The following is a 26,104-nucleotide window of genomic DNA, read 5'->3' on the forward strand; positions in this document are numbered from 1 at the left end:
ATATATATATATATATATACACACACGCACACGCTTGTCTCCAGCAACTTTTAAAAACAGCCCTTCCCCAATACGGCGCCTTGCAAACGTTTTGGACTACAACTCCCATCATCCTTGGCTGGGCCTTCTGGGAATTGTAGTAAAAAACAGCCACCTGTTGCACATCTAAAATGTGAAAGGTTGGAAGCTCCCTTTGCAGCAGCTTTTGTGGTTGACGTAGGCTTCTGCGTGAGGGAATTCCCATTATACTTTGCCTCTGGTTAGAGGAAAGGATGCCTGCAGCGTATTTAATACTGTATTTCTTCATTGGCGCATCACATCTGTTCTTGTCTCTGCAAAGCCAGCAGGGGAGGCACAGGTAGAGCAATTAATTCAGGCTTCTCAGTGCCACACCTGGCCCTCTTTTATGAGCTAGGTTCAAATGTTTACAAACTAGTTAAAAAGATCCACACTCCTGTGTGCCAATATCAGATGTTCCAGGCCAGAATAGAGAGGCTCACTGGGTTCTGACTAACCCTTTTCCCATGGCTGCTGCTTTGTTTTAGCACTGGCTCACCTCAAAATATCCAGGGGCTTAGAAATTGTTTGTTTGCAAGTAGTCTTCTAATACAATATAATGGCAGCTGCTGAGAGAGAGAGAGAGAGAGAGAGAGAGAGAGAGAGAGAGATGAGTCTGCCACCCAGGTGTTTGAGAGATTTTTCCCCCTGAGCATGGGATTATCCATACCCAGCACCCCTCCCTTGAGTACAAATTTGGAGAAACCCTATTTACTTAAGCCCTGGTGTTAACTCATTTGACTCAAAAGGATTATCCTGGTCCATGCTACAGACTGCAGAACCCCAATCCTTTCTCTTCCTGCTGCGGGTCTCTAGGCTTAGTCTGTGTGTGTTGATATCTTATTTCATGTCAACATTGGTGGTGTGAGCAATTCCTCCCACCCATCCCTTACTTGCCTTTCCCCTTATTGGAAGATCTGGGCCCGCATAGGACAGATCCAGGGCCAAATGACCACCTCTTCACTCCGTTTCCTGTCACTTACCTACATCCTGTAATACTGGAGTGTAGAGCCTCACGTCCAGGAGCCAAATGAGATCCTCCAGCCATGTGGCTGGAATGTGTCAACGAACTCTACTAGTGCCTCTTGCTTGTCTGAATGGAGGATAGAAAAGAGTGCATGAGCATGGATAGAAAATAACCTGCTGTACAAAGGTAAAATTTAAATTTTGTTTTTGCATTTATATCCCACCTTTCATCCAAGGAACTCAATCAAGGTAGTGTACAAACCTGGTTCTCCCCCTCCCAATTTAATATTCACAACAACAACCCTGTGAGGTAGGTTAGGCTGAGAGTCAATGGCTGGCCCAAGGTCATCCAGTGAGCTTCCTGACTGAGCAGAGAGTTGAACGCTGGTCTCCTAGGCCCTAGTCTGACACTCTAACCGCTACACCACACTGGCTATTGTTTACATTTGCTGATCTGCTCGCTGTTCGCTGCCCCGCTGTAATATTTGAACAGAAGTGACCTTTGACAGGGTTGGCAAAGGCATGAGAATGAGCAAAGTATAATATGTGTGCGCATAGGACGCTGCACGTTGGGGGCGCATGGTAACAGTTAAATCGTGTGCGGCACTGCACCCCACCCAGAAGTCCACTGTGATAATGAGAAGAGAGGGTGCCGCAGAGTTGCATCTGTCAGGGCTCTTAACCTTGAACTCCAAACGGCATGTTGGTTTTTGATGCTACGGCCCGTTCAGCAGGTGAAATGGAGCATCCTCCAATCCATGCCCATGTCCCCTTTGTCCTGGTTTCTGCTCCCTTTGGTGGGGCCGGTGAGTCTGGCCTTAGTCAGCATGATCTAATTGGGGCTAGCTGCTCCGTCTGGATTGCCCTCCCTGTTGGGCGTTCCCTGATCTTGCAGTTCACTCCCTTGGCATGGCATCTGATTGCATTCAGCAAGAAGAAGCCAACCCTTAACTCATTTGTGAGTAAATGCCTCCTTTGACTAAATAAATAGCAACTTTGATCTGGCCACACTGTCTCGATGACAATCTGTCAACAGTCTCTATGGGTGGGTTCCTGTAAGCCTGCTGAAAACCCAGTTCTGAGTTAGAGTAATCCTACGGTGTGTGTTTTTAAAACCAGTATTGTTGCAGGTGGTGCCTCGGCTGTAGCTTTGCAGCTTCTGAAATCGGACTAGGTTTAATGGATGGTGGAAAGATCTGTCATTAGCTACAAACAATTGTTTAGGCAGCTTAGAGTAAATTTGCCCATCCTAGAGATTCTTACATAAAGCAACAGAATATGGAGTATTTTTTTAGATGGTTCCCACACAAGTATTGGGGAGGGATTGCATCTTTCTGGTAGAGCACATGCTTTGCATGTAGAAGGATAAAAGGAGCAAGGAGCAGGTGGTGGGGAGGATCCTTCTCCAGGGTTGTGGACAGAACATAACAAGAGCCTCGCTGGATTGGGCCAAATGCCCATCTTGTCCAATGTCCTGCTATCGCACTGACCGACCAGGGAACTGCTGATGGAAAAGGACCAGGTGTGTGGAATGTGTGGCTTTACCCACCACTGACCTGTGTCCCCAGAAGGTTGGTAAGAAGGGAATGAGGCCCTTGGAATGAAAAGGGTTTCCCCACACTTTTCATTAGAACGGCTTTGAGCACAGATGCGTTTGTGGGAAATGCAGTTTATAACTGTGACTGTGCTGCTAGATCCGCACGTAGTGAGTCCTGCTCCCACAGCTGGCATTGGAACCTGAGGAGAATTTTAGGATCTGAGGGGGCTTGGCAGGAGGGTCAGACAGCAGAAGTGCAAAGACGGGAGAAAGCGGCGAAGGTGTTTGTGTGTGACATAATGCACCAGGAGAGTCCGGAGGGGTGTCGTTCTGCTCTGGCAAAGGGCAGAGGATCATAGCACAGAAGGAGAACGTCTGCTGTGCACATGATCCCCGGCCTGTCCAGGTAGGGCTGAGAGAGAACTCAGGAGAGCTGCTGCCAATCAGTGTAGTCAGTCACAGTACTGAGCTGGCTGGACCAATGATCTGACATGATATAAGGCAGGGTGTTAGAACAAATTAAACCAGGACTGTCACTAGAAGCTAAAATGATGAAACTGAGGTTATCATACTTTGGACACATAATGAGAAAACATGATTCACTAGAAAAGACAGTTATGCTGGGAAAAACAGAAGGGAGTAGAAAAAGAGGAAGGCCAAACAAGAGATGGGTAGATTCCATAAAGGAAGCCACAGACCTGAACTTACAAGATCTGAACAGGGTGGTTCATGACAGATGCTCTTGGAGGTCACTGATTCACAGGGTCGCCATTAGTCATAATTGACTTGAAGGCACATAACACACACACACACACAACTGATGTGGAAATTTGGGGATCTGAACTTGGAGAATCTGACCCTTGGAACTTTCTCCAGGCCACACCTCTCACTGGCCCTGCCTTTTACCTTCCTTGAGGGTTTTTGCCTGGCTGGAATGTGCCCTTGAACTCTGATGACGTCTCTCGCTTGCCTGGACGGAGGGTGGAGAACAGGTCGTTGGTGTATGTAGAGGAGAAACTAGCCTGCTCTGCCCACCATTGGCCAGTGGCCCTTTGAAGATTGCCCAGAAGGGAATGTGGCCCCCAGGCTGAAAACAAATTCCCTACCTCTGAATGTACAAGATCTGAACAGGGTGGTTCACGACAGGTGCTATTGGAGGTCGCTGATTCATAGGGTCGCCATAAGTCGAAATCGATTTGAAGGCACATAACAACAACAAACCTTCCAGGGTAATGTTTGAGTGCTTTGGGAGTGCATTGCACTAAGGAAGAGCGAAGGAGGCAGAAGCGAAATCCTAAATCTGCCTCTTTCTCTTTCAAGACCAACTGCGTGGAAGAGTCCTCTTAAGTAGCAACTCAGCCAGTTAACAGGCTGAAGGGCCCTTGCATTCCCCCCCCTCTCGTCCTCCAAGCTGTCTTCAAAAAACAACACAAAAAACCCACCAGCCAGTCACTTTAGAAGAATCTTTCAGCAGCAAACAGTGCCTTTGGCATGGGAGGAATTTGGTAAACAAGGAAACAGATTAATTCTTGAGGTTTCGGAGTAGCAACTGCGGGAAGATAGGAGATGGTTCATCCGAAAAGTCCTCTCTTACTGAGCATGGCAGGAGGGAGAAGTTCTGGAACCAACCACATGACTTCTTCACACATTACCTTTTTCTTTCACAAAGGAAATCTCCATGTAGAAAACATGGTAGTACTGGATCATGTTCTTTATCCAGGACTCAGGAAAATTATATGGGCCTGTTCATGCTTGCTCCCTTTGCTCAGTCTATTCCACCACCACCACTTCCCCCCAAAACACCCCAGATTAATTCTCCAGATTATTAATCGTCACAACAAGGGTAATGGAGCCACCGGTTTAGTCTTCCTAGTGCACTTTTATCAGGTCCTTGCTGTTCACCTCATTTTATTGGCAGCTTGATATTTTATTTTATACAGTTCTGGCTGACTCTGAATTGATGTTTTAATTTTTTAAAATTCTGATTAATATTTAATTTTGTTACTCTAAATTGGTTGGTGTTTTGTCCTCTACACCAGCGGTTCCCAGACTTTTCACCCCCAGAGACCACTTGAAAATTGCTGATGGTCTTGGCAGACCACGTAATGATTTGTCTGCCTGTTGTGGCAATTGCAATGTGCCGGTACTAGGTGCTGTATAATTTTTAATTGTATTTTTATTGCTGCTTTTGATTTCTTGCATTGCATTTTATAGCGTGACACAGAATTCAAGTTGTAATACAATAAAATACAATGTAAGAAATAAAATAAGCAATAGAAATTCAATTAAAAACCAACATGCATATTGAATGCAGACATGCTGTAGACCACCTGAATGAAACTTACAGGCTATTGGAGGTTCGCAGACCACAGTTTGGGAGCCCTTGCTGTACACCGCTTCTTTAACTAAGAAGCAACCTATTATAACGTAGCTTTAAATAAGAAAAAAGAAAGTAGTTGCATTTCTGGAGCCCAGAAATGGGAAGAGAATGAATGAGCCCTAATCTGTCCTCATCAGATTTCAAGCTGGCCTTGATCTGATAGGAGCAGTCGTGTAGTGGCAAATTCTGAACTGCAGGGTCCTTTCATGATAGTCACAACCACGGCCCCTTTTAAGATTATACAGCCATCTAAGATTATAGAATAATCTGGCCAGGCTTGAATACGACTTTCTGCTTCTCTATCATGCTGTCACCGTTAGACTTTCCGTTCTCACCTTCAGAGATGTTGCTTGAATTACTGGATTCAGGGTCTACACATTTATCTCCTGCTGCTACCAAACTGCTTGGTGATATAAATAGGATGCTATCATCTGGATTCACTGTCTCTTCTTCTGCAGTTACAGAATTCTCCCTCACCACAACTTGGCTTGGCTTTTTGAAATAGGAACTAATAAAGGCTCGCTTGCCATTGACACGCGTTGGGACTCTTCTCTGTGGCTGAGAAGATCCCTTTCATGCAGGCTGGCTTGTAGGATCCTGGAGACATAGGAGCCCTGCTGGGACCTGGCTCCCAACAAAGTAAGGGGTCTAAGACACACACACACACCCTGGACCCCGGATGACTACATCTCTGCATAGGAGTTGTGGAGTTCTGTTCCCTAAGGTGTTTTTAAGAAAAGGCCTGGCCAACAAGCACTTTAGTTCTGAGTTGGGGCTGTTTGGAGGAGGTCTGTAATTCAGTGGCAGAGCCTCTGCTTTGCATGCAGAAGGTCCCAGGTTCAATCTCCAGCATCTCCAGGGAGGGAAAGACCTCCTGTCTGAAACCCTGGGGGAGCCGCTTCCAGTCAGTGTTGACAATACTGAGTTAGATAGGCCAATGGTCTGACGATACAAGGCAGCCTCCTGCATTCCTCCCTGTGGAAACAAGTTACTGGTGAGATGGGCTTTTGGTCTGATCCTGCAGGGCTACTGTTTGGTTCTTACGTGGGGTGGTATTATGATTAGCATTAGCATTTATTACCCACCCTTCACCCAAAGGCCCCAGGGCAGGATACAACAATCCTAAAATACAGCATGAAAAAATGATTTAAAAACAACCTAAAATCAAAAATAGGGTGGGTCCTAAAAATGCACATCTCATGTGTCGAAGGCCAGGGTAAAGAGAAAGGGGCATTATAATAATTCTTCTACAGTCAGGCAGCTGAAAAGCTTGAGAATGTATTAGGCAGGTTCCTGCTTCTCCAGTGCAAATGAAGAACTCTGAGCCGACCGGGAGCATCCCTGTGACCCAAGAACAGAGTAGCTGAGAGTAGCGGGCACACTGTTGACACTCTTGTGGGCTATATAGGGCGTTTGCGACCCTTGCAGAAGCGAGTCTCTGTGCATGAGTGCAGGATGCTTGAGGCTGTCTCTGCAGGGGCTTCGCCAGCTGCAGCGGCAACAATTACGAGCTAATAACCTGCTGCTTCCTGGTATCCCATCCATGTGAATTTGAATTTGCAGCTACCTGCTTCAGAAAAGGGCTCTGTGGCCCATCTCTGTGGCCCATCAAACTGTATTCTGCCCAGTCTAACTGCAATTCCTGAAATCTTGTCTCAGTTGCTGCATTTACACAGGGTTTTGTGGTGTTTGGGGGGTTTTTCCCCCAAAACCTCTTTCCTTTCATATAAAAAGAGCAGAAGTGGCCCTTTTTTTAGCACATTCTGTTTCTGAAAGCAGGACGTCACCTCTTTCTTTCTCTGTGTTTGATAGAGTCAACGAGGCATTATTAACCAACTAATTTTTTCTTTCTTTCAATCCCACCCCCTCCTCTGCCTCCTCACAGGCTCTGAAGACCCACGGCAGTGAATCTCCATTAGGTATCTGCCCTGCTTGTATGCATTCCTGTCTCAGAGGGTGAACCCCCACGTTAGAATATATATATATATATATATATATATATATATATATATATATATATGTGTGTGTGTGTGTGTGTGTGTGTGTGTAAGAAAAGCCTCAAGGATGTGCAGTGGTTTTATTTATTTACATTTCTTTATCTCACCCTTTCTTCAAGGATGCCAGGGTGGTGTGTTCACGGTGTTCTCTTCCCTCTGCATTCTGTATTCTCATAACAACCCTGTGATGTAGGCTACATCTAACTAGCCCAAGGTCCCCCCAGGGAATTACATGACCCAGTCTGACATTCTAACTGCTATACCACACTGTCTCTCGTTGTAGGGTTTGTTTTTGCTTTTCCCTGATAGAGGTTGTTTTCATTTCCACACATGGGTGTCCACAAGGAGCACGTTTAGCTTGCATTAGAAGTAAAATTATATAGCTTGCCTTTTTGTAGAGACGATGCCTAGGGCTAATAGCAACAATAAAAATAAAGATATGCAGTTATAATGAAATATATAAATGGGAGCAAATGAAAACGTGTCAGTAAAACTACCGCCATTAGCCACTAACAGTGCAATCCAGTACATGTCTACTCAGAAGTAAGCTCTGTTGGGTTCCGTGGGACTTACTCCCAGGTAAGTGTGTCTTGGATTGCAACCTAAATTTACATTCTGACATCTCTAGACCCATGGGCCACTGAATGGCTTTTCGGCCCGTTGTAGCAATTGTAACGCTCTGTGCTAGACGCTGTAGGATTTTGAACTGTATTTCCATTACTTCTTTTATTCCTCCTGTTGTATTACAATTTGCATTCCGTAGAATTCAAGTTGCAATACAATGGAATAAGAGGAGCAATGCAAGTACAATTAATCAATATGAATATTTAATGTGGACATGCCGTGGACCTCCTGGATGAAGCTCGTGGACCACAGTTTGGGAACCTCTGCCCTAGACCTTTATATTCTTAAGGGGGCCTTCATTAGTTTGCTTTTTGCCCTCTTTGCTTTTGTGCTGCCTTTCTGGCTCACGTTGAGTATCTCTCCCTCTATGCCCAACTGGAACATTCCCGTGAGAGAGCCTCTTTTCCTAGATCCCCTCCCGTTCTTCAAGATTGTAGGAAGCTGCCTTTTATACTGGGTCAGACTACATGTCCATTGAGCTCTGTATTGCCAACATGGACTGGCAGAGGCTCTCCAGGTCTTCAAGCAATATCTTTCCCAACCACACGTGGAGCTGCCATTGGGGATTGAACTTGGGACCTTCTGCATGTAGAGCAAGCGCTCTACCACTGAGCTACAAGCCCTCCCCATCATCTTTGTCACCTGCACCAGTGATGCTCTCAGATTGGCCGTGAACTGGCCTGATGAGGCTGCTGTGATGCTCCTGCCTCTCTTAAATGCGGATAAGAACTTAGTGTTTGCAATGAGTTGCTGGCCATACTCCTCACCCGTTGTGCTTCACACGCTCTTTGCGTGTCTTTGCCTGGCTGGGATGTGTCCTTGAACTCTGTGATCATACCTCTTGCGTGGCCCCCAGGAGTTGCTCAGAAGGGAATGCGGCCCTTCAGCTGAAAACAGTTCCCCATCCCAATTTTTATATTTGTTGTTATGTGCCTTCAAGTCGACTATGACTTATGGCGGCCCTATGCATCAGCGACCTCCAAGAGCATCTGTCGTGAACCACCTTGTTCAGATCTTGTAAGTTCACATCTGTGGCTTCCTTTATGGAATCAATCCATCTCTTGTTTGGCCTTCCTCTTTTTCTACTCCCTTCTGTTTTTCCTGGCATTATTGTCTTTGCTAGTGAATCATGTCTTTTCATGATGTGTCCAAAGTATGATAACCTCAGTTTCATCATTTGAGCTTCTAGTGATAGTTCTGGTTTAATTTGTTCTGACACCCAATTATTTGTCTTTTTCGCAGACCATGGAATGCGCAAAGCTGTCCTCCAACACCACATTTCAAATGAGTTTAGATACACTGATTGATTGATAACCCCTACAATCATAACCCCGTCTTCACAGACTCTTGAAACCTAAGATTTGCACACATAAAAGGCAACATAAAAGACAGTATTAAATAGCCCTTGCATGGCTCTTCACTTATTGATCATGCTTTTACACACAGAGACACACACACACAAAATAAATCCCTTCAAAAGTTCTTACATGTTCCTGAGGGTGAATGCCAGATGTGCCTGCGTTTGCATTGGTTATTTATTACATTTTATTTCCTGACCTTCCTCCAAGGAACTGAGGGCCTGGCATTCTCTTTCCCTCCACACATTGTCTCTTCACAACAGCCCTGTGGAGTAGGCTTGGCTGATTGGTGGTAACCATCCAGTAAGTGCTATGGCTGAGTGGGGATCTTGAATTCATGTTTCCTTGGTCTTAGTGCAGCCTTCTCAATCTGGTGCCCTCCAGAGGTTGTCGGACTGCAACTCTCATCAGTCCCAGCCAGCATGGCCAGCAGTCAGGGATGGTGCGACTTTGAGTCCAGGAATACCTGGAGGGCACCAGGTTAGGGAATCTTGCTCTCACCACTATAGTATCTGTGGCTGTAGAATTGTCTGCTCTGTCCAGTGTTTAGGACAGCTTTCGTCCTGGATCCTTAAGATTCTGTACCAATGAAGGTCTGAGCAGCATTGAGGTTAACAGGGGTCTTGGCTCTGCCTCAAAAGTATCTTCTCTCTCGAGTTTACTGCCATCATCCATGAGGATGAAAGCAAAGCAAAGTGCTTTCCCCGGCATTCCCCTTTCTAACTGTGCTGTTGTGTCCTGTCCGCCCTTCTGTTCTAACCTGGAAGGACCCCCTAGTGAAGGCGTTCTGTTCCATGTCAGTAGCCGAGCTGTACAGCGGGTTGGGAATCCAGATGTTGCTGTATAATGAAAAGTTGAAGTATTTGGGCATCTTTACTTTAGGAAAAAAGACAGCTGATGGTGATAGGGACATGCTAAAGCAGGGGTGGCAATGTGATGGCCTCTGGGTGTTGCTGAGCTACAACTCACACCATCTCTGGCCACGCTGGCTGCAGCTGGTGGGAGCTGGAGTCCAACAGCATCTGGAGGGCCGCCAGTTCCCCACCCTGGTTTTGATCAGTCTTACTAAAAGTTGGTTCCATTTCCCAGAATGGGAAACCTGTAGCCCTCTGGGTGTTGCCGGACTACTACCGTCAACCTCCCTGACTCCTGGTCATGCTGGCTGGGGCAGGTGAAAGTTGGGGCCCAACAGCGTCTGGAGAGCCCCAGGTTAGCCACCTTTGCCAGATGGCACTCAGCCTTGGATGAGTTTCCGAGGGAGGCCCTGCCTCTAATTCCTCCTTGCATCCTGAATCTCATTGGGCCTCCTTTATCCATCTGCTTTCTCTCTCAGCCTATCCTAACTTACCCCTTAATGATTTTTTGAAGATGAAAGAGAGGGTAATCCCATCGCTGAGTGCTAGCTGGAGATCCTTAGGAGAAGGGTGGGTCAGAAATGGGAAGAATAAATAACTTGCTGAGGGGTGGAGTGAGCATTTGCTAAAAGCTCAAGAACACAGTTGATGGGATTTGTTTATTTGCTGAAAACATTTAAATTCCCCGGGTGATGGGAAGCCATAATAGCAAATCTGCTTTAGAGTGAAAAATGTAATCAGAGTGCATCTTTTCTGTTGATGCTGATAACCCAAAACTTCAGTTCTCTAAGAGCTGTTACATTAAACAAACAAAAAAGCATCCTCCCCCTAACCAGACAGAAATCAGTTAGTAGTGTTAGTGGTAGTGTTCTGGCTGACAGTGTTAATGCAAAACATTGGGGTTTGCAGGTGTCTCAAAGGGTATAATGTTGCTTCTCTGCAAAACTTGTGAGCTGATGAGATTTACTAGGAGCCAGCCAGACGGCTTTCATTCCCCAGCTGTGATTACACAGTGATTACAGTCCCCAGCTTACTGCCTCTGACAATGGAAGTAGAACGTAGCCCTCGTGGTTAGCAGCCATTGCTAGCTTGAATTTGTCTAATCCTCCTTTTAAGGCATCCGAGTTGGTGCCCATCACTGCCTCTTCTGGGAGCCAATTCCATGGTTTAACCAGCAGCCACAATATAAGCCACAAAATTAAACAGGGACATGTCTTGATGTTCACAACTTCCATGGCTAATCTAGCATGACGGGGCCACACGGCTCTTCTGGTTGCAGACATTCCACTGTGAGAGACGGACGCGGCAGCAGCCCGCCGCCGAAATCCACTTTCTGTTTGTTGTATTTCAGTCTGTCAAACGAGGAAGCTTTTCGAAAGTGAGGCTCATGCCCCTGATTCATTGGTTCTCCTGCTTCTCTTCCTCCCCCCCCTCCTTTGCAGGTACTTATTTTAATGTGTGAGAATGGCCAACGTTACACAGATATCTAAAGATGAGCTAGAGGAACTCAGGGAGGCCTTTGCCAAAGTTGGTAAGTGGGTTTTATGACTTCCAGTGTTGTGAATTATGCATTTGGGCATCGGGAGCTGGACGCCTTCCCAGCTGCACGGTAAGGAGCATTTGTTGGCACCCGTAATATTTTGTGTGTGTGTCTGGTTTACCCTTCTTTGGCTGTATTTACCCATGGTATTTAACTGCTAATTTAAAAAAAGAACTCTTGTAGCCCCAACTCCCAACCCCCCCACAAATGTGGCTACCGTTTCCTCAGTGATTTTCTAACCAATACCCACACCTGCATGCTGGCTGGGGCAGAAGGGAGTTGGAGGGCACCGGTCTCTTCCCTCTAGATATAGGGCGCAGAAAGAGCCACAGTTGGACTTAGAGAATAATGCAGTTGCCAGTTGTGATGTTCCTATATTAATGTATATATGGTAAGTGTTGTTGTTTAGAAGATACATGGTAAGTGGAGTGAAAGAGGAGGGGGAGTGAATGGGCAGTAGAATGCTAGATGATTGGCTGAGTGTTTAAAATGGCTGAACGTATAAAAGGAAGAGTGAGAGTGGAATCTGGGGGGAGAAGAGAAAGAGTGGATTGCTTGGTGGGTTTGAGAGAGTGGTTTGCCAGGAGAGAGTGGAGAAGGAGGGGGGTGGAGTTCGGATTAGTATTGAGTAAAACCATATGCTTATGTACCTTAAGAAGAAATCTTGTTAATCTTGTTAGCTTTGTTATCTTTAATAAATACTTAATTTGGTTTACCAAAGGCCTGATCCTTGGCTGGGGTTTCACAGACCAGAAGGGAGGGTAAGGTAATGACCAAGGCTGAAGGGAAACTGTAACAAATGGTGGCAGCGGTGAAGAGAATAACAATACCAGTATTCAGAGTCTCTGAGAATACTAGTATTAGGACGTGACTGGTGGTTGCCTAGCAGGGGGATCTGCTGAGATCTGTGCTAGAGCGGGGAGAGAAACAATAAAAAAGGACAGTCTGGACTGGTGGAGTCCCTGGTGGTGCCTAGTGACAGGCAGTAGCCACGCGCAGGTAGGAACCTGACAGGGAGAGCCAGGGAAGGGCGTCACACCAGTCCACAGAAGCACCTCTGGTCTCTAGATTTGAGGGGAGAGGGAATTCTTGACTTTATAGGAAACTAGGGCTGTGTACACACCATACATTCAAAGCGCATGGCTTCCCCCCAAGAATCCTGGGAACTGTAGTTTAACCTGCAACCCCACAGAGCTACAATTCCTAGCATCCTTACAAACTACATGTCCCAAGAACTTTGGAGGAAGCTACATGCTTTAACCGTATGGTGCGTGCACAGTCCAGGTTAAGGGTACCAGCTTAAAATTTGTTCCCTCTTAAAAAGTAAAAATGTGGGTGCAGTTAGGTCACCTGCCTGACACTTGATGGCGAGCACAGCCCCCAAAGCAGCACCCTTTCGCAAACCTGGCTTCTCCACACACTCAACCACATGGGGCTGTTTTTGTAACATGCAGAAATATCCAGCCATGCAGGGCTGGTTTTGCAACATTCCTTCCCTCTTCAATGTTTGTTGGAGGCAGGGGAAGCTGCATGGGGAGACATGAGGTCCAAGAGATGGGCCCCAAGAAGTGGGGAAGGGAATAAGGGATGCTCAAGTCAGGCTCTTGACCTATAAGGGGAAATTTTCAAAAACCGGAGTTGTGTTTGTGGCTCTGGGAAGCAAGCTGAATCCAAAACTCTCTCCTGCATGGTTACGTGTGTGACAGGTTTGCTTGGTGCTGCCCTCTAGTGGATCAGCTCAGCCCTGTGATGAAAATAGGATATACCGAGGCGCAAGTCTTAACTGTATGAAGAGATGCCAGGCAATTCAAAGAGAGAGAGAAAAATCGGGTCAGCAGTGCATGTTGGCGATGAGGTTGTGACCTAACATCTGTCTGGATTTTGCACGCATTGCCTTTGTGTGAAAGAAACTGATTAGCAACCCCAAGTGGTTGGAGGGCATTTACTAGACCCCTGCTGGTTGTGAGATGATATGTCAGCTGGGCCAGTATGGTGCAGTGGTTAGAGTGTTGTCTAGACCAGGGTTCGAATCCCCACTTAGCCATGAAGCTCACTGAGTGACCTTGGGCCAATCACTGCCTCTCAGCCTTACCTACCTCACAGGGCTGTTGTGGAGTTTAAATGAGGAGGGGAGAGAATCATGTACACCACCTAGAGCTTCTTGGGGAAAAGGTGTGATAAAAATGCAATAATAATACTTTTAATTTATTTTAAAATATATATCCTGCTTCTGTCCACACACCCCAGCGACACCCCCAGCTAGTTCGACCCCAAATAGCAGAAGTGGTGTCTCCTCCCCATATAGACCCACATTGATATTGAGATTTGCAAAGGAGGCCTTGCTGGCACTTCTGCCACCCTGTGAAGTTTGTGGGATGGTGGGGTGTGAGAGGGTCTTCTCTGTGGTGGCCCCCAGGTTGTAAAGTGTCCATTCTGAGGTGCCTTTGATCATATTATTGTATATGTTTGGGGTCAGGTCAAAAAGCACCTTAGGAAATAGGAGAGGATGAAATCAGAATCTCCCTTTCATCGCAGTGTTGTTTCGAACTGCTGTTAATTTGGTTAAATTTATGGTCTGTAGCGCCTGTGTATTATATGATTTGCTTGTTGTATTGAGCTGTCTATAGCCCCTCCATGGGATCGCATGCACGTGTGTGTACTCTGAATAAGCTTAGGACAGAGGCTCCCCAAATGTGGTCTGTGTATTTCCTCCAGGTGGTCCGCAGCATGTCTGTGGATTTGTGATTGAAGATGGGAGGCAGCATGTCTATCATGCTGAATGTTCATATTTATTTTTATTGTTTCTTTCATTTGTTACATTGCATTTTAATTGTATTACTATCTGATTTCTAAGATGCAATACATAAGCAATAAAGAGACAATTAAAAATCACTCAGCGTCTAGCACAGGGCACTACAACTGCTGCAACAGGCAGAAAAATCATTTAGTGGTCCTCCCAGACCACCAGCACTTTTCAAGTGGTCCATGGGGGGGGGAAACCTGGGGAACTACTGGCTTAGAACAATATAATGTAGATACAAATAATAAAACTAACTCCGCAAAATGAATCCAACACTTCGTCTCCACTGTTTTAATATTTTGCGCGACAGATCTGAACAGCAATGGATTTATCTGCGATTATGAGTTGCACGAACTCTTCAAGGAAGCAAACCTTCCCCTTCCTGGATACAAAGTGAGGGAGATCATCCAGAAACTCATGATAGATGGAGACAAGAATAAAGATGGAAGGATCAGCTTTGAAGAGTTTGTTTATGTGAGTGGTTTTTATAAACTTCCTGTTGCTAGTCCTCAGTGTCTGCCTTAATCTTAAAACCTCAGCACCTTGTTTCCGTTGCAAGGCAGCTCTTTAATGAAAATGGGGCATGGTGTCATATGCACAACAGAGCTGAATGGAATACTGTAATCTAAAACTTGGTGGTAGTTATTTTAAAATGTATTCCACTTTTTAAAGGTCTTGGATCTCTAGGCTTCTCTGTCTCAGACAGCATCATTGCTTGCTCTCAGGGCCACCTGGCAGACTGCTTCTGAAACAGAAGGGAGTCTCAAATGCAGCGTGATGTGATATTTGGGGGGGGGGGCTCTGCCATCCAAAGGGGAAAAAATCTTCCTAGGCTTTCTCAAGCCCTCTGACTCCTTGAAAGAAGCTCTTGTTGATCCTGATTAATGGCACTCTGGATCCTTATTTGGTATGTTTTGGAGCCTGCACAGAGAAGTGCTAGAGGCTGTTTCATGGTTGATCATATTTACCAGTGGTGGAGAACCTGTGGCTCTCCAGATGTTGCTGGGATTACACTTCCCACCTTTCTTGACGTTTGGCTCAGGCTGATGGGAATTAGAGTCCAACAACATCCGGAGGGCCGCAGGTTCCTGACTGCTCTCTGAGTTGGGCACCATCTATACTATACATTTAAAGCAATATTATATCACTTGTAAACAGTCATGGCTTCCCCCAAAGAATCCTGGGAACTGTAGTTTGTTAAGGTTGCTGAAAGGAGGCCCCTCTTCCCTTCACGGTGCTACAGTTCCCAAAGTGGTTTAATAGTCAATCTTTCTTCCCAGGGAACTCTGGGAATTGTAGCTCTGTGAGGGGAACAGGGGTCTTCTAACAGCTACCAGGAGCCATAACAAACGATTGTTCCCAGGATTCTTTGAGGGTAGCCATGGCTGTTTAAAATGGCATGATAATGCTGTAACTGTACAATGCAGATGGAGCCATATGCTGATAATGATCTCAATTCTCCGAGCACTGCTCCTTATGTGGCCAAACCGGCAGCACCCATGTGCAAGAGGGAGGTATCAGCAGACTCAGGGAAACTCCACAGTTTGCAGAAGTATCAGACCCTTGGGGGGGGGGGACCCAAAACCAGTGCAGTGCAGGCGGAGTATATTCAGCAGTCATGGAATGCTGACTGGGCTGAGGGGGGTACAGAAATAACAGTGGTGGTGATGAGGTGGGCTGGAATGGAGTGGCTGGAATCCTCAGCTGGGAACTGCTCCACGCTGCAACCTTTTGTTGCAGATCCCATTTGTGTTTTGAGCTGGTTCTCACTGAGTTGTCAAAGCCCAGTTCATATTGTAGCGGCAGAGGTGGCTGATGGGCTCTTTTTTTCCCCAGGATTGAATGCTCTTCCATACTAAACATTTTCCTCCACATAAACTTCTCGATGCCTGTTTTCTATCTGCTGTGGTTGTTTATTATTTGGGGTGGCTGGATATGGAGGAAAGTTCAAGAATATCAGCCTCCGAGCTGCAAGTCTGTCGTGGTGCAACTCAGACTCAGGCTTAGCCGTTCAGTAAGAGCCAAGCCTTTAACTAGCTGTGTGTGTGTTTATTCGTATAGATCTTCCAAGAGGTGAAAAGCAGCGATATCGCAAAAACTTTCAGAAAAGCCATCAACAGAAAAGAAGGCATTTGTGCTATCGGTGGCACATCTGAGCTCTCCAGTGAAGGCACCCAGCACTCCTACTCAGGTATCCCTGCAACATTTGAATAAACTTTTGGGCTAAGCTGAAATATATTCCTGCATCATTTGCCATCAAGATCTTCCCTCTCTGCCTTTTGAGGTTTAAATTTGGTGCACCGATGGCATAACCAAAAAGAACTGATCAACCATCACTGCAAGCATCTCTAGCCCAGTGAAGCAAATCCTTAGCTCCAGCTGAATCCTGTTGTCCAGATGCCGCGGCTGAAACGATGCTTGCAGTTAGGGAATTGCAGGCACTGCAAGTTAAATCCACTGCAAGGAGCAGAATAATGTGGGGGATCCCTTTCAGCAGGCTTTGCATTAGATCTGAAATACTCAGATCAGCCCTTGCATGTTCTGCAATCTGTGCATAACAGTTACAGTCATGCACATTTGTTGCCCCCTTAGCCCGTAATGCTGGAGCGCCAACTGTTAAGATTGTGCAAATTCCAGAAGAAAGTTTGGTATTTTATTGTTGTGCGTGCATGCGTGTGCTCAAGGCCATGGGTTTCCATGTGCTAGCCTCCTCCCCCCATGGCATTTATTCTCAAGTGATTAGAAGCCAGGAGAAAGCCTCTCCCAAGGTTTTCTGATGCTTGATACAATGCTGAGCTCTGGTGGTGTTGCTTTTTTAAAATTTGTTTTCCTAGTGTCTTGTTTGAGCAGTAACCATACAGTGAACTTTACAATCTCTCTATCTCTATCTCTTCTGTAGAGGAAGAAAAATATGCCTTTGTGAACTGGATAAACAAAGCTTTGGAAAACGACCCGGACTGCAGGCATGTCATTCCCATGAACCCAAATACAGATGATCTCTTCAAAGCTGTCGGGGATGGGATTGTGTTGTGGTAAGTTTTTGAGAGAGCTTTTCTTGTTTTGCATTACGGGCGCGACTGGAAAGGTGGAGAAAGGAAGGAATTGCTGTTGTTGCTGCTGCTGTGACAATATGATAAGCATTTAAAGTAAGTTTGATAGTTAAATGGAGAACCATTGCCAATTAAACGGTGTTCCTATATGATCCTTCCTGTTGGCATAAGTTTTTGATGTGTTTCACGTGGCTTCATTTTGATGTCACACTCCCTTTCATGCTGATTTTTAGTCTTTCATTTTTATTGCATGATTTCTTCAGAGACCTCAGGGAGATGCACATCTTATTACCCTTTAAAAAAAAAAGAATTTCTATCCCACTCTTCAGCCAAAAAAGGCTTTCAGGGTGGTTTACAGATCACTTAAAACAGGACACTCCCTGCCATCAGGCTTATCAAACACATGGCACAAAAGGAAACTGGATTAGGAGGGAGGAGAAAATAAACACTCAGGGACAACTTCTTAGTTGCAAGTTCTAATGACCAGCTGGGGTGGAAAAACTAAAGGGAGAGGCAGTGCCAAAAATTGATGATCTGTTAACTGTTTCAATAAGAGTATATGCTTTAAGGACAGTTTTGCTAAAACAATTTAGATCAAGGTGAATAACTGAAGAAAATAAGCGCTCCCTGTTGATCAGCTTTGAACAGAAAAACAGTTGCTGTGCTTGTCTGAGCAAATGTGGAGAGCTTAACAATGGTATTCGGAGATGTATTTTCCTGCAAAAACATACAGGAGTTTTTTTTATTCTGTAACTGTCACTTTATCCAGGCTTCTGAACCTTTTAGCTGAGAATACATTTTTCCTTCTGATCCTGAATAAAAAAAATTGAATCTTGTTCTCCCCCCCCACCAGTAAAATGATCAACCTTTCTGTTCCTGACACGATTGATGAAAGAGCAATCAACAAGAAGAAGCTAACACCATTCATAATTCAGGTAGGGGATCCTGTTCCGTCTGGCACTTTTTTCTCCCCAAAGCCTTTAAATAATGCTGGATTTGTTCACTGACCCAAGGGAATTACCACAAGAAAGATGAGTTTTGTTTGCCTTTAAATATTAAAGGGGCCTTTGTACCATGCCTTTTGTTTTATATCGAAAAGTAGCTGCCTGTAAATATTAATCAAGGTAGCAGAACACGGAGCCTGAATAACTACAGCTGTATTCAAAGCTTATTAAATGGAAAGGCATTCTGGGATAGCACTTTTGAGAACAAATTCTTACTGACTCTGCACGAATACAAACACCAAAAAAACCCTGTTGGACTCCCTCTCTTTTTTCCATTATAGCCCCAAGACTTTGCCGCCCTGGGCTCCTGCTGGGAGAAAGGGTGGGATATAAATCAAATGATTGATTGATTGATTGATTGATTGATTGATAAGATAAGTATAGGTAGGTAGGTAGGTAGGTGGATGGGTGGGTGGGTGGATGGATGGATGGATGGATGTCCCACTGCCAGTCAGTGTAGACAATACTAAGCTAGATGGACCGATGGTCTGACTCTGGATAAGGCAGCTTCCTGCGTTCTTACAGTTTGCCAGTGTTCGAGGTTCAAAGTACGGGAAATTTTAAATCCTCTGCTCCAGTTAAGCTTTTTAAATTTGACCCAGTGCAGAAGTAGCTCCTCTGGAGCGGAGTAGAGGTGGCAGGTGGAGGGAGAGCCCGGCGGTTTTGGCCATCGGTATGGCTGCAGTGGATTTGACCACCCGGAGAGTGAACAGAATCCAGCCAGGAGACAGGCTGTGCTCCCAAGTCACAAGCCTCCTGCATGGGTCCCCTTCTGACCGGGCCTTCTGTCTGCAGGAAAACCTGAACTTGGCTCTGAACTCTGCCTCTGCCATCGGGTGCCACGTGGTCAACATTGGAGCGGAGGATTTGCGGGAAGGGAAGCCACATCTGGTCCTAGGGCTTCTCTGGCAGATCATCAAGATTGGCTTGTTTGCAGACATAGAACTCAGCAGAAACGAAGGTAAGCCCAAATCTGCACTCTTCCTCTCCGGATGGCTGGCTAAGTCACTGGTGGAAGCCTAGTGCCTCTGGGCATCCTGGTCTACCAGCCTTTGGCTGTAATGGGTAGACCTGTGGTTCGTTTCCTACAGAAGCCACGATGGAACTGCATCCGTGGAGTTTACTCACAAAGAGCTCTGGGAGGTTGGAAGCAGCCTTTACTTTCTTTTTTGACAAGCCCAAGTTTTCCCTTGCTTGTCTTCTGTTTTGGGAGGAGTGCCGGCCGCTCCTATGGAATTTTATTTATTTATTTATTTAAATATTTATAAACCGCACTTCCATATAAAATATTACAAGGCAGTATACAACATAAAAGATACAGTAAAAAAACAATTAAAACATGTCAGACACATCAGTAAAAGCTGGTTGGCAAAGAGTCTCAGGTTTTAAAAGCTGGTATGAATAATACAGTTTTTAGAAAACTTCTAAAAACAAGCAGGGATGACTTCTGCCAAACCTCCATTGGCAAGGAGTTCCACAGGGCAAGCCAGTGTGGCATAGAATCATAGAATAGTAGAGTTGCAAGGGGCCTGTAAGGCAATCGAGTCCATCCTCATAGTGGTTGGAATGCTGGGCTTCTGCCAGGCAGGCCCAGCTTCAAATCCCCATTTAGCCATGAACCTTAACAAACAAAATTGGACCAGTCACTGTCTTTTTGGCCTGACCTACATCACAGGGTGGGGTTTGCTTGTAAAATTGGGGGTGGGAGAATTGTTTATTCCAGGGGCAGACTTCAGGCTTGTTGGATCTACTTCCTTTTCTTTACCAGAACTGAGAGGCCAGGTGCAAAGGACAGTTAGAATTGAAGAACAAGAGTGCCTCTGAGCATATTCTGAGCCTGGGTATTTGTTTTCAGTGCCAGAACTGAGCTGAGCTCTTGCACGCAAAAGTCCACTCATCATTATCCTTCAGCAGCCTAATTTAGGTGGGGAAAGTAGTTCTGTTGTCTTTGTTAAAACATTTGGGAGTTGGAACCCCTTGCTGATCTTTTCCACATCATCCAGAAATCTACCAGGGGATCTCAGTCTAGCATCTGCCCACCTCTGGTGTATGTAGCCTTGAGCTCCTTAGAGCAGGTGCGGGGCACTTGTGGTCCTCCAGATGTTCCTGGATTCCAGCTCCTATTAGACCCAGCCAGCGTGGCTTATGATGTGTCCAGCAACATCTGGAGGACCACAGGTTACCCAGTCCTGCCTTAGAGTGGGAAAACTAACAGGAGGTAGGAGTTGAGTTTGCTACAGGTGACAGAACCTTAACAAACATGCAGCCTCCCCCAACTTGGTATACTCCAGATGTTTTGGTCTGCATCTCCCATCATCCTTGACCATTGGCCATGTTGTCTGGGGCTGCTGGGAGGTGGAGTCCGGCAACATCTGGAGAGTACCAGGTTGAGAAAGGCTGTTCAGGTGTGTGCACTGAACTCTTGCTTATCCAAACACCATGCAAGGAAGGAGATGTACCCATTGAATATCTAGACAGACATTCTGTCAGAACTGTCAGTCATACCAGAATGTTTTATAGCCTGTTTTTTAAGAAGCAAGTCCCACTGAGTTCATTAGGGCTTACTCCTAGTTTAAAGGGATTGTGGCCTTAATTTGTGACTTTTAAGAGGGCTTATGCCAGGATAGTAGCAGGGGACAAGGGGAGAGGCTGACCAATTGTGTTTCATGCAAAAAAGTCCCAGGTTCACATCCCAATGGCATCTCCCAGGTAGGGCTGGGAAAGTCTCCTGCCCGAAATCCTGGACTGCCAGTCAGTGTAGACAATACTGAGCTAGATGAACCAAGGGTCTGACTTGGCATATGACCATTTCTTATGATAAGAGAAAGGTTGTAGCTCAGTGGCAAAGCTTCTACTTTGCATGCAGAAAATCCCAGGTGCCCTTACATATCCAGGTAAGGCTGTGCGGACCCTCTGTCTGAAACCCTGGAGAGCTGCTGCCAGTCAGTGTAGTCAGTACTAAACTGGATGGATCAATGACCTGACTCGGCTTCCTGTGTTCTTTTCCCACTTGAGCAAATGTAATTAGTTGCTTGATTATGCCCCTCATTTTAAATGAAAATTGTTGCCCGACATCCAATTAGCGTCATCAGAGAGGAGGTGAAAATGCAACCCCAGTGATCCTTCCCCACATTCATGAGCGCCTCCTTCCTCTTCAGCTTTGGCCGCTTTGCTTCGAGAAGGGGAGACCTTGGAGGACCTGATGAAGTTGTCTCCAGAAGAGCTGCTCCTGAGGTGGGCCAACTTCCACTTGGAAAACGCCGGGTGGCACAAGATCAACAACTTCAGCTCGGAGATCAAGGTATCCGTGAGCTGGAGACCGAGGGGTGTGTGGCATGACCGGGTCCGAGCAGTGGGTGGCATTCAATGGTAGTCCTACTCAGAGGAGGTCCACTGAAGTTAATGGATATGACTAACTTATGTTTATTAATATCAGTGAGTAGGACTTCATTGACTACCACCCGGTGGTTCCTGCGGATCTTGCCATAGCTTCAGGGAGGAAGTGGGAAGGGAGGCTCCAGGGCTGGATTCTCTTCCGGGGAATCTTTGCTGCCCTTTGGAATCAAAACTGCTTCTGTTGGTTCCCATCTAACCTTCCTAATTCTCTTCTCTTCTCTTCCTGTCATGCTTACCGGATTTCTGCTGTGCCTCCATTCACTCTCTCGCCTTCCTTTGTCCCCTTTTCTCCCTTTGCTGTTTCCTTTTCTTTGGTTTTTTGCAAGCTCACTGACTTCAGTAACTCTTTTAAGGTACCAAAGCAATTCATACTTCTCTGGTTTAACTTAATTTAATAGCACCCAGTCTTGCGCTTGTGTCCAGCATTGCCATAGGCAAGCCGCTGGCTGACTCCTCTTTACTGTTTGGCCTCCTCCAGGATTCCCGGGCGTACTTCCATCTCCTCAACCAAATTGCACCCAAAGGACAGAAAGAAGGAGAGCCACAAATTGATGTCAACATGTCTGGCTTTAATGTAAGTAATTCCCATTCTTGGCCTGCTGTGAATCTACCAAGTATTGGGATTGGATATTTAGTTGTCTAGCTTTTGGGCAATTTTACATCGCCATGTGCCAGAATGCCCTTTCTGCGTTGAAACCCAATAATAATGTGTTGCATTCAACTAACTTTTACTCAGATAGACCCATTGAAAATAACAGACCCACGTTAGTCATGGTCATTCATTTCAGTGGCTTTACTCCTGAGTAAAAGTTAGTCAACTGTAACCCCAGAAGTTGCATCCTCTCATTTAATTTTGCAAATGTGTATTAGAGACTACTTACAAACTCCTAACAGCTGGTATAGCCCAGTGGGGAGGAGAGCCTGGCTGGGAGTCCAGAGTGTGTGAGTTCAAATCCCCGCTCGTGTCTCCTGGGCGTCAAGGGCCAGCTAAAGATCACCCCACAGTGAGTGGCTCAGGGGTGACGTGCCCTGCCACCTGTGCAGCCGTGGGCAAGCTGCATAGTCCCAAGGAGCCCAGTTGCCCCCCAGCTGGCAGTTGCGGACAAGGAAGGGGCTGGCTTGTGCAGCTGTGGCAAACTGAGCAGGCCCTAGCCAGTCGGGGAGGACTCGCCTCAGAGGGAGGCAATGGTAAACCCCCTCTGAATACCGCTTACCATGAAAACCCTATTCATAGGGTTGCCATAAGTCAAGATCGACTTGAAGGCTGTCCATTTCTGTTTTTCACGAACTCCTAGGAAATAAGCTGCCTTATTGTCAGAGTCTATACCATTGGTCCACCTAGTTCAGTGTTGTCTACACTGACTGGGAGCAGCTCTCCAGGGTTTCAGACAGAGGGTCTCTCCCAGCCCTACCTGGGGACTGATCTCGGGCCTTCTGCTTCTCAACCAGATGTTTGACTGCTGAGCTATGACCCTTCGCCTGCCATGAACACAGAATGCTGCTTTTTATGAAGTCCTCATTGCATCAGGCTGCCTTTATTCAGCTTATTTAACAAGATTTATATACTGCTTAATCAACAAGAAACCTCTAAGCCTAAAATATTCCTTCAAAACACCAATAAAATCAAACATAAAAATTGTTAAAAACATGCATAAAATCAGCAGTTTTCATGTTAAAATTACATAGCTGGCTAAGCTTGCCTTAAAAGGAGGTTTTTAGCAGGCACCTAAAACAATACAGCGATGGTGCTTGCTTAACATTGTAGACTACATATAGTGTAGAAAAGCTGGATTTAGGGCACCACAAGATATGTTTACCCACCCAGAGGGAATTTAATTTTGAAAGTAGTTGCAGCACAGCAACCAGCCTGAAATGCCTGATTCTGTTAGGGATGCTCTCTGAGGATGAGTCTGTGCCCTTGCACCTTACAGGACAATGCCGCTTTAGGTGATGCCCTTTCCAAATCTTCTTAGCCTTTTCTTTGTAAGTTTACCCTTCATGCAGTGCGGTAAAGATGCTATCACAGGGAAGGTCAGTTGTTGAAAATGAGCATTGCATTTCATGTGACAGCAGCACCATCTCACTGGGTCAGTTTTATTTTTTTAAAAAAATTAGTAACCATGAAACATCACCTTGTGATGAGGCTGTCCAATAAAAACTGATTATCTGTGTTTCACGCCTGAATTATAGCTGTTGTGCTGCCTTCCTTGGGAAGATGCTACATTTGGGGGAAGATAGTATAGGAAGCTGCCTTAAACCAAGGCAATGCTCCATCTAACTCAATACTGTCTACACTGACTGGCAGCAGCTCTCCAGTGTTTCATTTGCAGCACTGCCTGGAGATACTGGGGGTTGAACATAGGACCTTCTGCATGCACAACAGGTGCTCTGCCATTGAATTGGGATGCTTTCCTGAAACTCCTTGGCTTGTTTTGTTGTGCTGATGGTCGTGGGTGAAGATGATCCCTCAACACATGGGGTTAGGTGTTCAGTCCAATAATAATCACAGTGGTATATGAAGGGGCTGCAGGAGGCCCTCTTGATTGCTTACTGTGCCATTGCTGCCCTTCTAGGAGAAAGACGACTTGAAGAGGGCTGAGTGTATGCTGCAGCAGGCAGACAGGCTGGGCTGCCGGCAGTTTGTCACCCCTGCAGATGTTGTGAGCGGCAATCCGAAGCTGAACTTGGCCTTCGTGGCCAACTTGTTCAACAAGTACCCAGCACTCACCAAGCCTGAAAACCAGGACATTGACTGGACACTGCTGGAAGGTAGGAAAGAGCTGCTCCCCCCCCCAGGTCATCTTGACAGAAGGGACAGTGTAGGTCACTGTTCTTCAACCTTGGGTCCCCAGTTGTTGTTGGACTACAACTCCCATCATCCTTGGTCATTAACTAAACTGGCTGGGGTTGATGGGAATTGTTGTCCAACAGCATCTGGAGACCCATCTGGGAATGCATTCCTGCATTGAGCAGGGGGTTGAACTTGATGGTCTTATAGGCCCCTTCCAACTCTACTATTCTATGATTCTATGACCCAAGGTTGAAGAACAGTGGTACAGAGTGAATGAGTGTGTGTTTGCTACAGATGGAGAGCTGCACATGTTTTTTATTGGAGTTTGGTAGCAGTGGAGTGCAGAAATGAATAGTCTGGTGCGACTGGTGGCTGAAAGAATAAAGAAACTTAAGGTTTATTACTGTCGGGAAATAAAGCCATTCTGAATCCAGGCATATATGTGGCCATTATGGAGTCATGAGGCTAGCACTCATTCACACTAACTAGAAGAAAGAGGGAGGAAGTAAAGCCCGAGAAAAAACAAACAGCAAGTGGTTTCTAAAAAAAGAAGCAGAGAGGGAAGCATGGGTTGCCTTTCTGTCTGTTGTTCCCCACTGGGGTAGGTTACTTGTTACATGTTTAGGTGCTTTACTCCAAACAGTTTTCTCTCTCCTGCACTCTGAAAAAATTAGGCATCCATGCGTCCTTCTCTTCAGAGGTTGCATGGGTAGCCACTGGGGAGAAGACCGTTCCTGGAGATTCACTCGGTCTGTTTATGACTCTGTCTTAGACATCACACCTGTCCTGTTTGCCCAAGCTTGGCAAACTAATGAGGATTTAATTGCTTTTTCTTCTCATCTTTGCGGCTTTATGTATATTTCAATCAGTTTTATTTTCACTCTGTTGCTATTGCATTACAAGCGTTACGATATTTGTTGCTTTTGTCTGTAAGCTGCCTCAAGGACTTTTATGGGGTGGGGGAAGGCAGCATCTAAACTCCTTTCCATTTTGTGTTTTCGTTTTTGGTGTGTGTTTAGGCGAGACCCGGGAAGAAAGAACATTCCGGAACTGGATGAACTCTCTTGGTGTGAACCCCCACGTGAACCATCTCTACGGGTAAGTTGCCTTGCTAGAACTATTGTTTTCTAATAAAGGGGGGTAGAAAGAACATCTGCAGCCTTCCAGATGCTGTTGGCTCCTACAGCTGATGGATCCCCAATAACGTCTGGACTTCCCACAGATATTCCCCATTTAAACCTTGAGCACAATAAAAGCACATTGACCCTAACTGATGCCCTCTCTTTTTAGTGATTTGCAGGATGCGCTGGTGATCTTGCAGCTCTATGAAAAGATCAAAGTTCCTGTTGACTGGAATAAGGTCAACAAGCCCCCGTACCCTAAACTTGGAGCAAACATGAAAAAGGTAATAAATTTTGGGGCAGGGGGAAGGAAGACTCCTTATTCTCTAGACCCCTAATGTCTTGACCCTTAATCCGTGATGGTGTTCAAACTTCAGGGAAATCTTGACCCATTGATTTGCTTGCTGAGGCAGTCCTGTGTGCCTTCTGTTAGAGATGATTCTGGTGCAAATTCAGGGTTCAGACTCAGTTCACATCAGGCATGGGTAAGCCTGTTGGGCCTCATTCTTCCCTGGCTCAAGCCAAGTTTATTCTACCTCTGGGGTTCCCAAACTGTGGTCCATGAACCACCAGTGGTCCACAGGCTTCATTCAGATGGTCTGTGGCATGTCCATATTAAATATGCATAT

At 45.9% G+C, this 26,104-nt stretch overlaps 1 protein-coding gene and 1 long non-coding RNA gene across 8 annotated transcripts in view; one reads left to right on the forward strand and one right to left on the reverse strand.

Annotated features, from left to right (window-relative positions):
* The window catches only part of PLS3 (plastin 3), a 58,211-nt gene that overhangs the window by 26,136 nt on the left and 5,971 nt on the right, over positions 1-26,104 (forward strand). For 4 of the 7 annotated variants that reach the window (XM_061598298.1, XM_061598302.1, XM_061598300.1 and 1 more), the window contains exons 2-12: positions 11,216-11,304; positions 14,424-14,587; positions 16,175-16,304; positions 17,013-17,145; positions 18,017-18,098; positions 18,963-19,128; positions 21,326-21,468; positions 22,042-22,137; positions 24,137-24,332; positions 25,374-25,452; positions 25,645-25,759. In XM_061598298.1, coding sequence (XP_061454282.1) covers positions 11,238-11,304; positions 14,424-14,587; positions 16,175-16,304; positions 17,013-17,145; positions 18,017-18,098; positions 18,963-19,128; positions 21,326-21,468; positions 22,042-22,137; positions 24,137-24,332; positions 25,374-25,452; positions 25,645-25,759 — 1,371 coding nt within the window. In that variant the 5' untranslated portion in view covers positions 11,216-11,237. Of the gene's footprint in view, positions 1-6,825; positions 6,860-9,200; positions 9,223-11,215; positions 11,305-14,423; positions 14,588-16,174; positions 16,305-17,012; positions 17,146-18,016; positions 18,099-18,962; positions 19,129-21,325; positions 21,469-22,041; positions 22,138-24,136; positions 24,333-25,373; positions 25,453-25,644; positions 25,760-26,104 lie in introns of those variants that run through there. The other 3 variants (XM_061598297.1, XM_061598301.1, XM_061598303.1) reach the window with 3 other exon arrangements.
* Positions 520-1,422, reverse strand: LOC133371171 (uncharacterized). The gene is made up of 3 exons (XR_009759273.1): positions 1,286-1,422; positions 1,041-1,150; positions 520-623 (listed from the first exon to the last, which is right to left on the reverse strand). It is a non-coding gene; the product is annotated as an uncharacterized LOC133371171 (long non-coding RNA).

Source organism: Rhineura floridana, chromosome 16 (genome assembly GCF_030035675.1).
Source record: "Rhineura floridana isolate rRhiFlo1 chromosome 16, rRhiFlo1.hap2, whole genome shotgun sequence".
NCBI classification, from domain to species: Eukaryota; Metazoa; Chordata; class Lepidosauria; order Squamata; family Rhineuridae; genus Rhineura; species Rhineura floridana.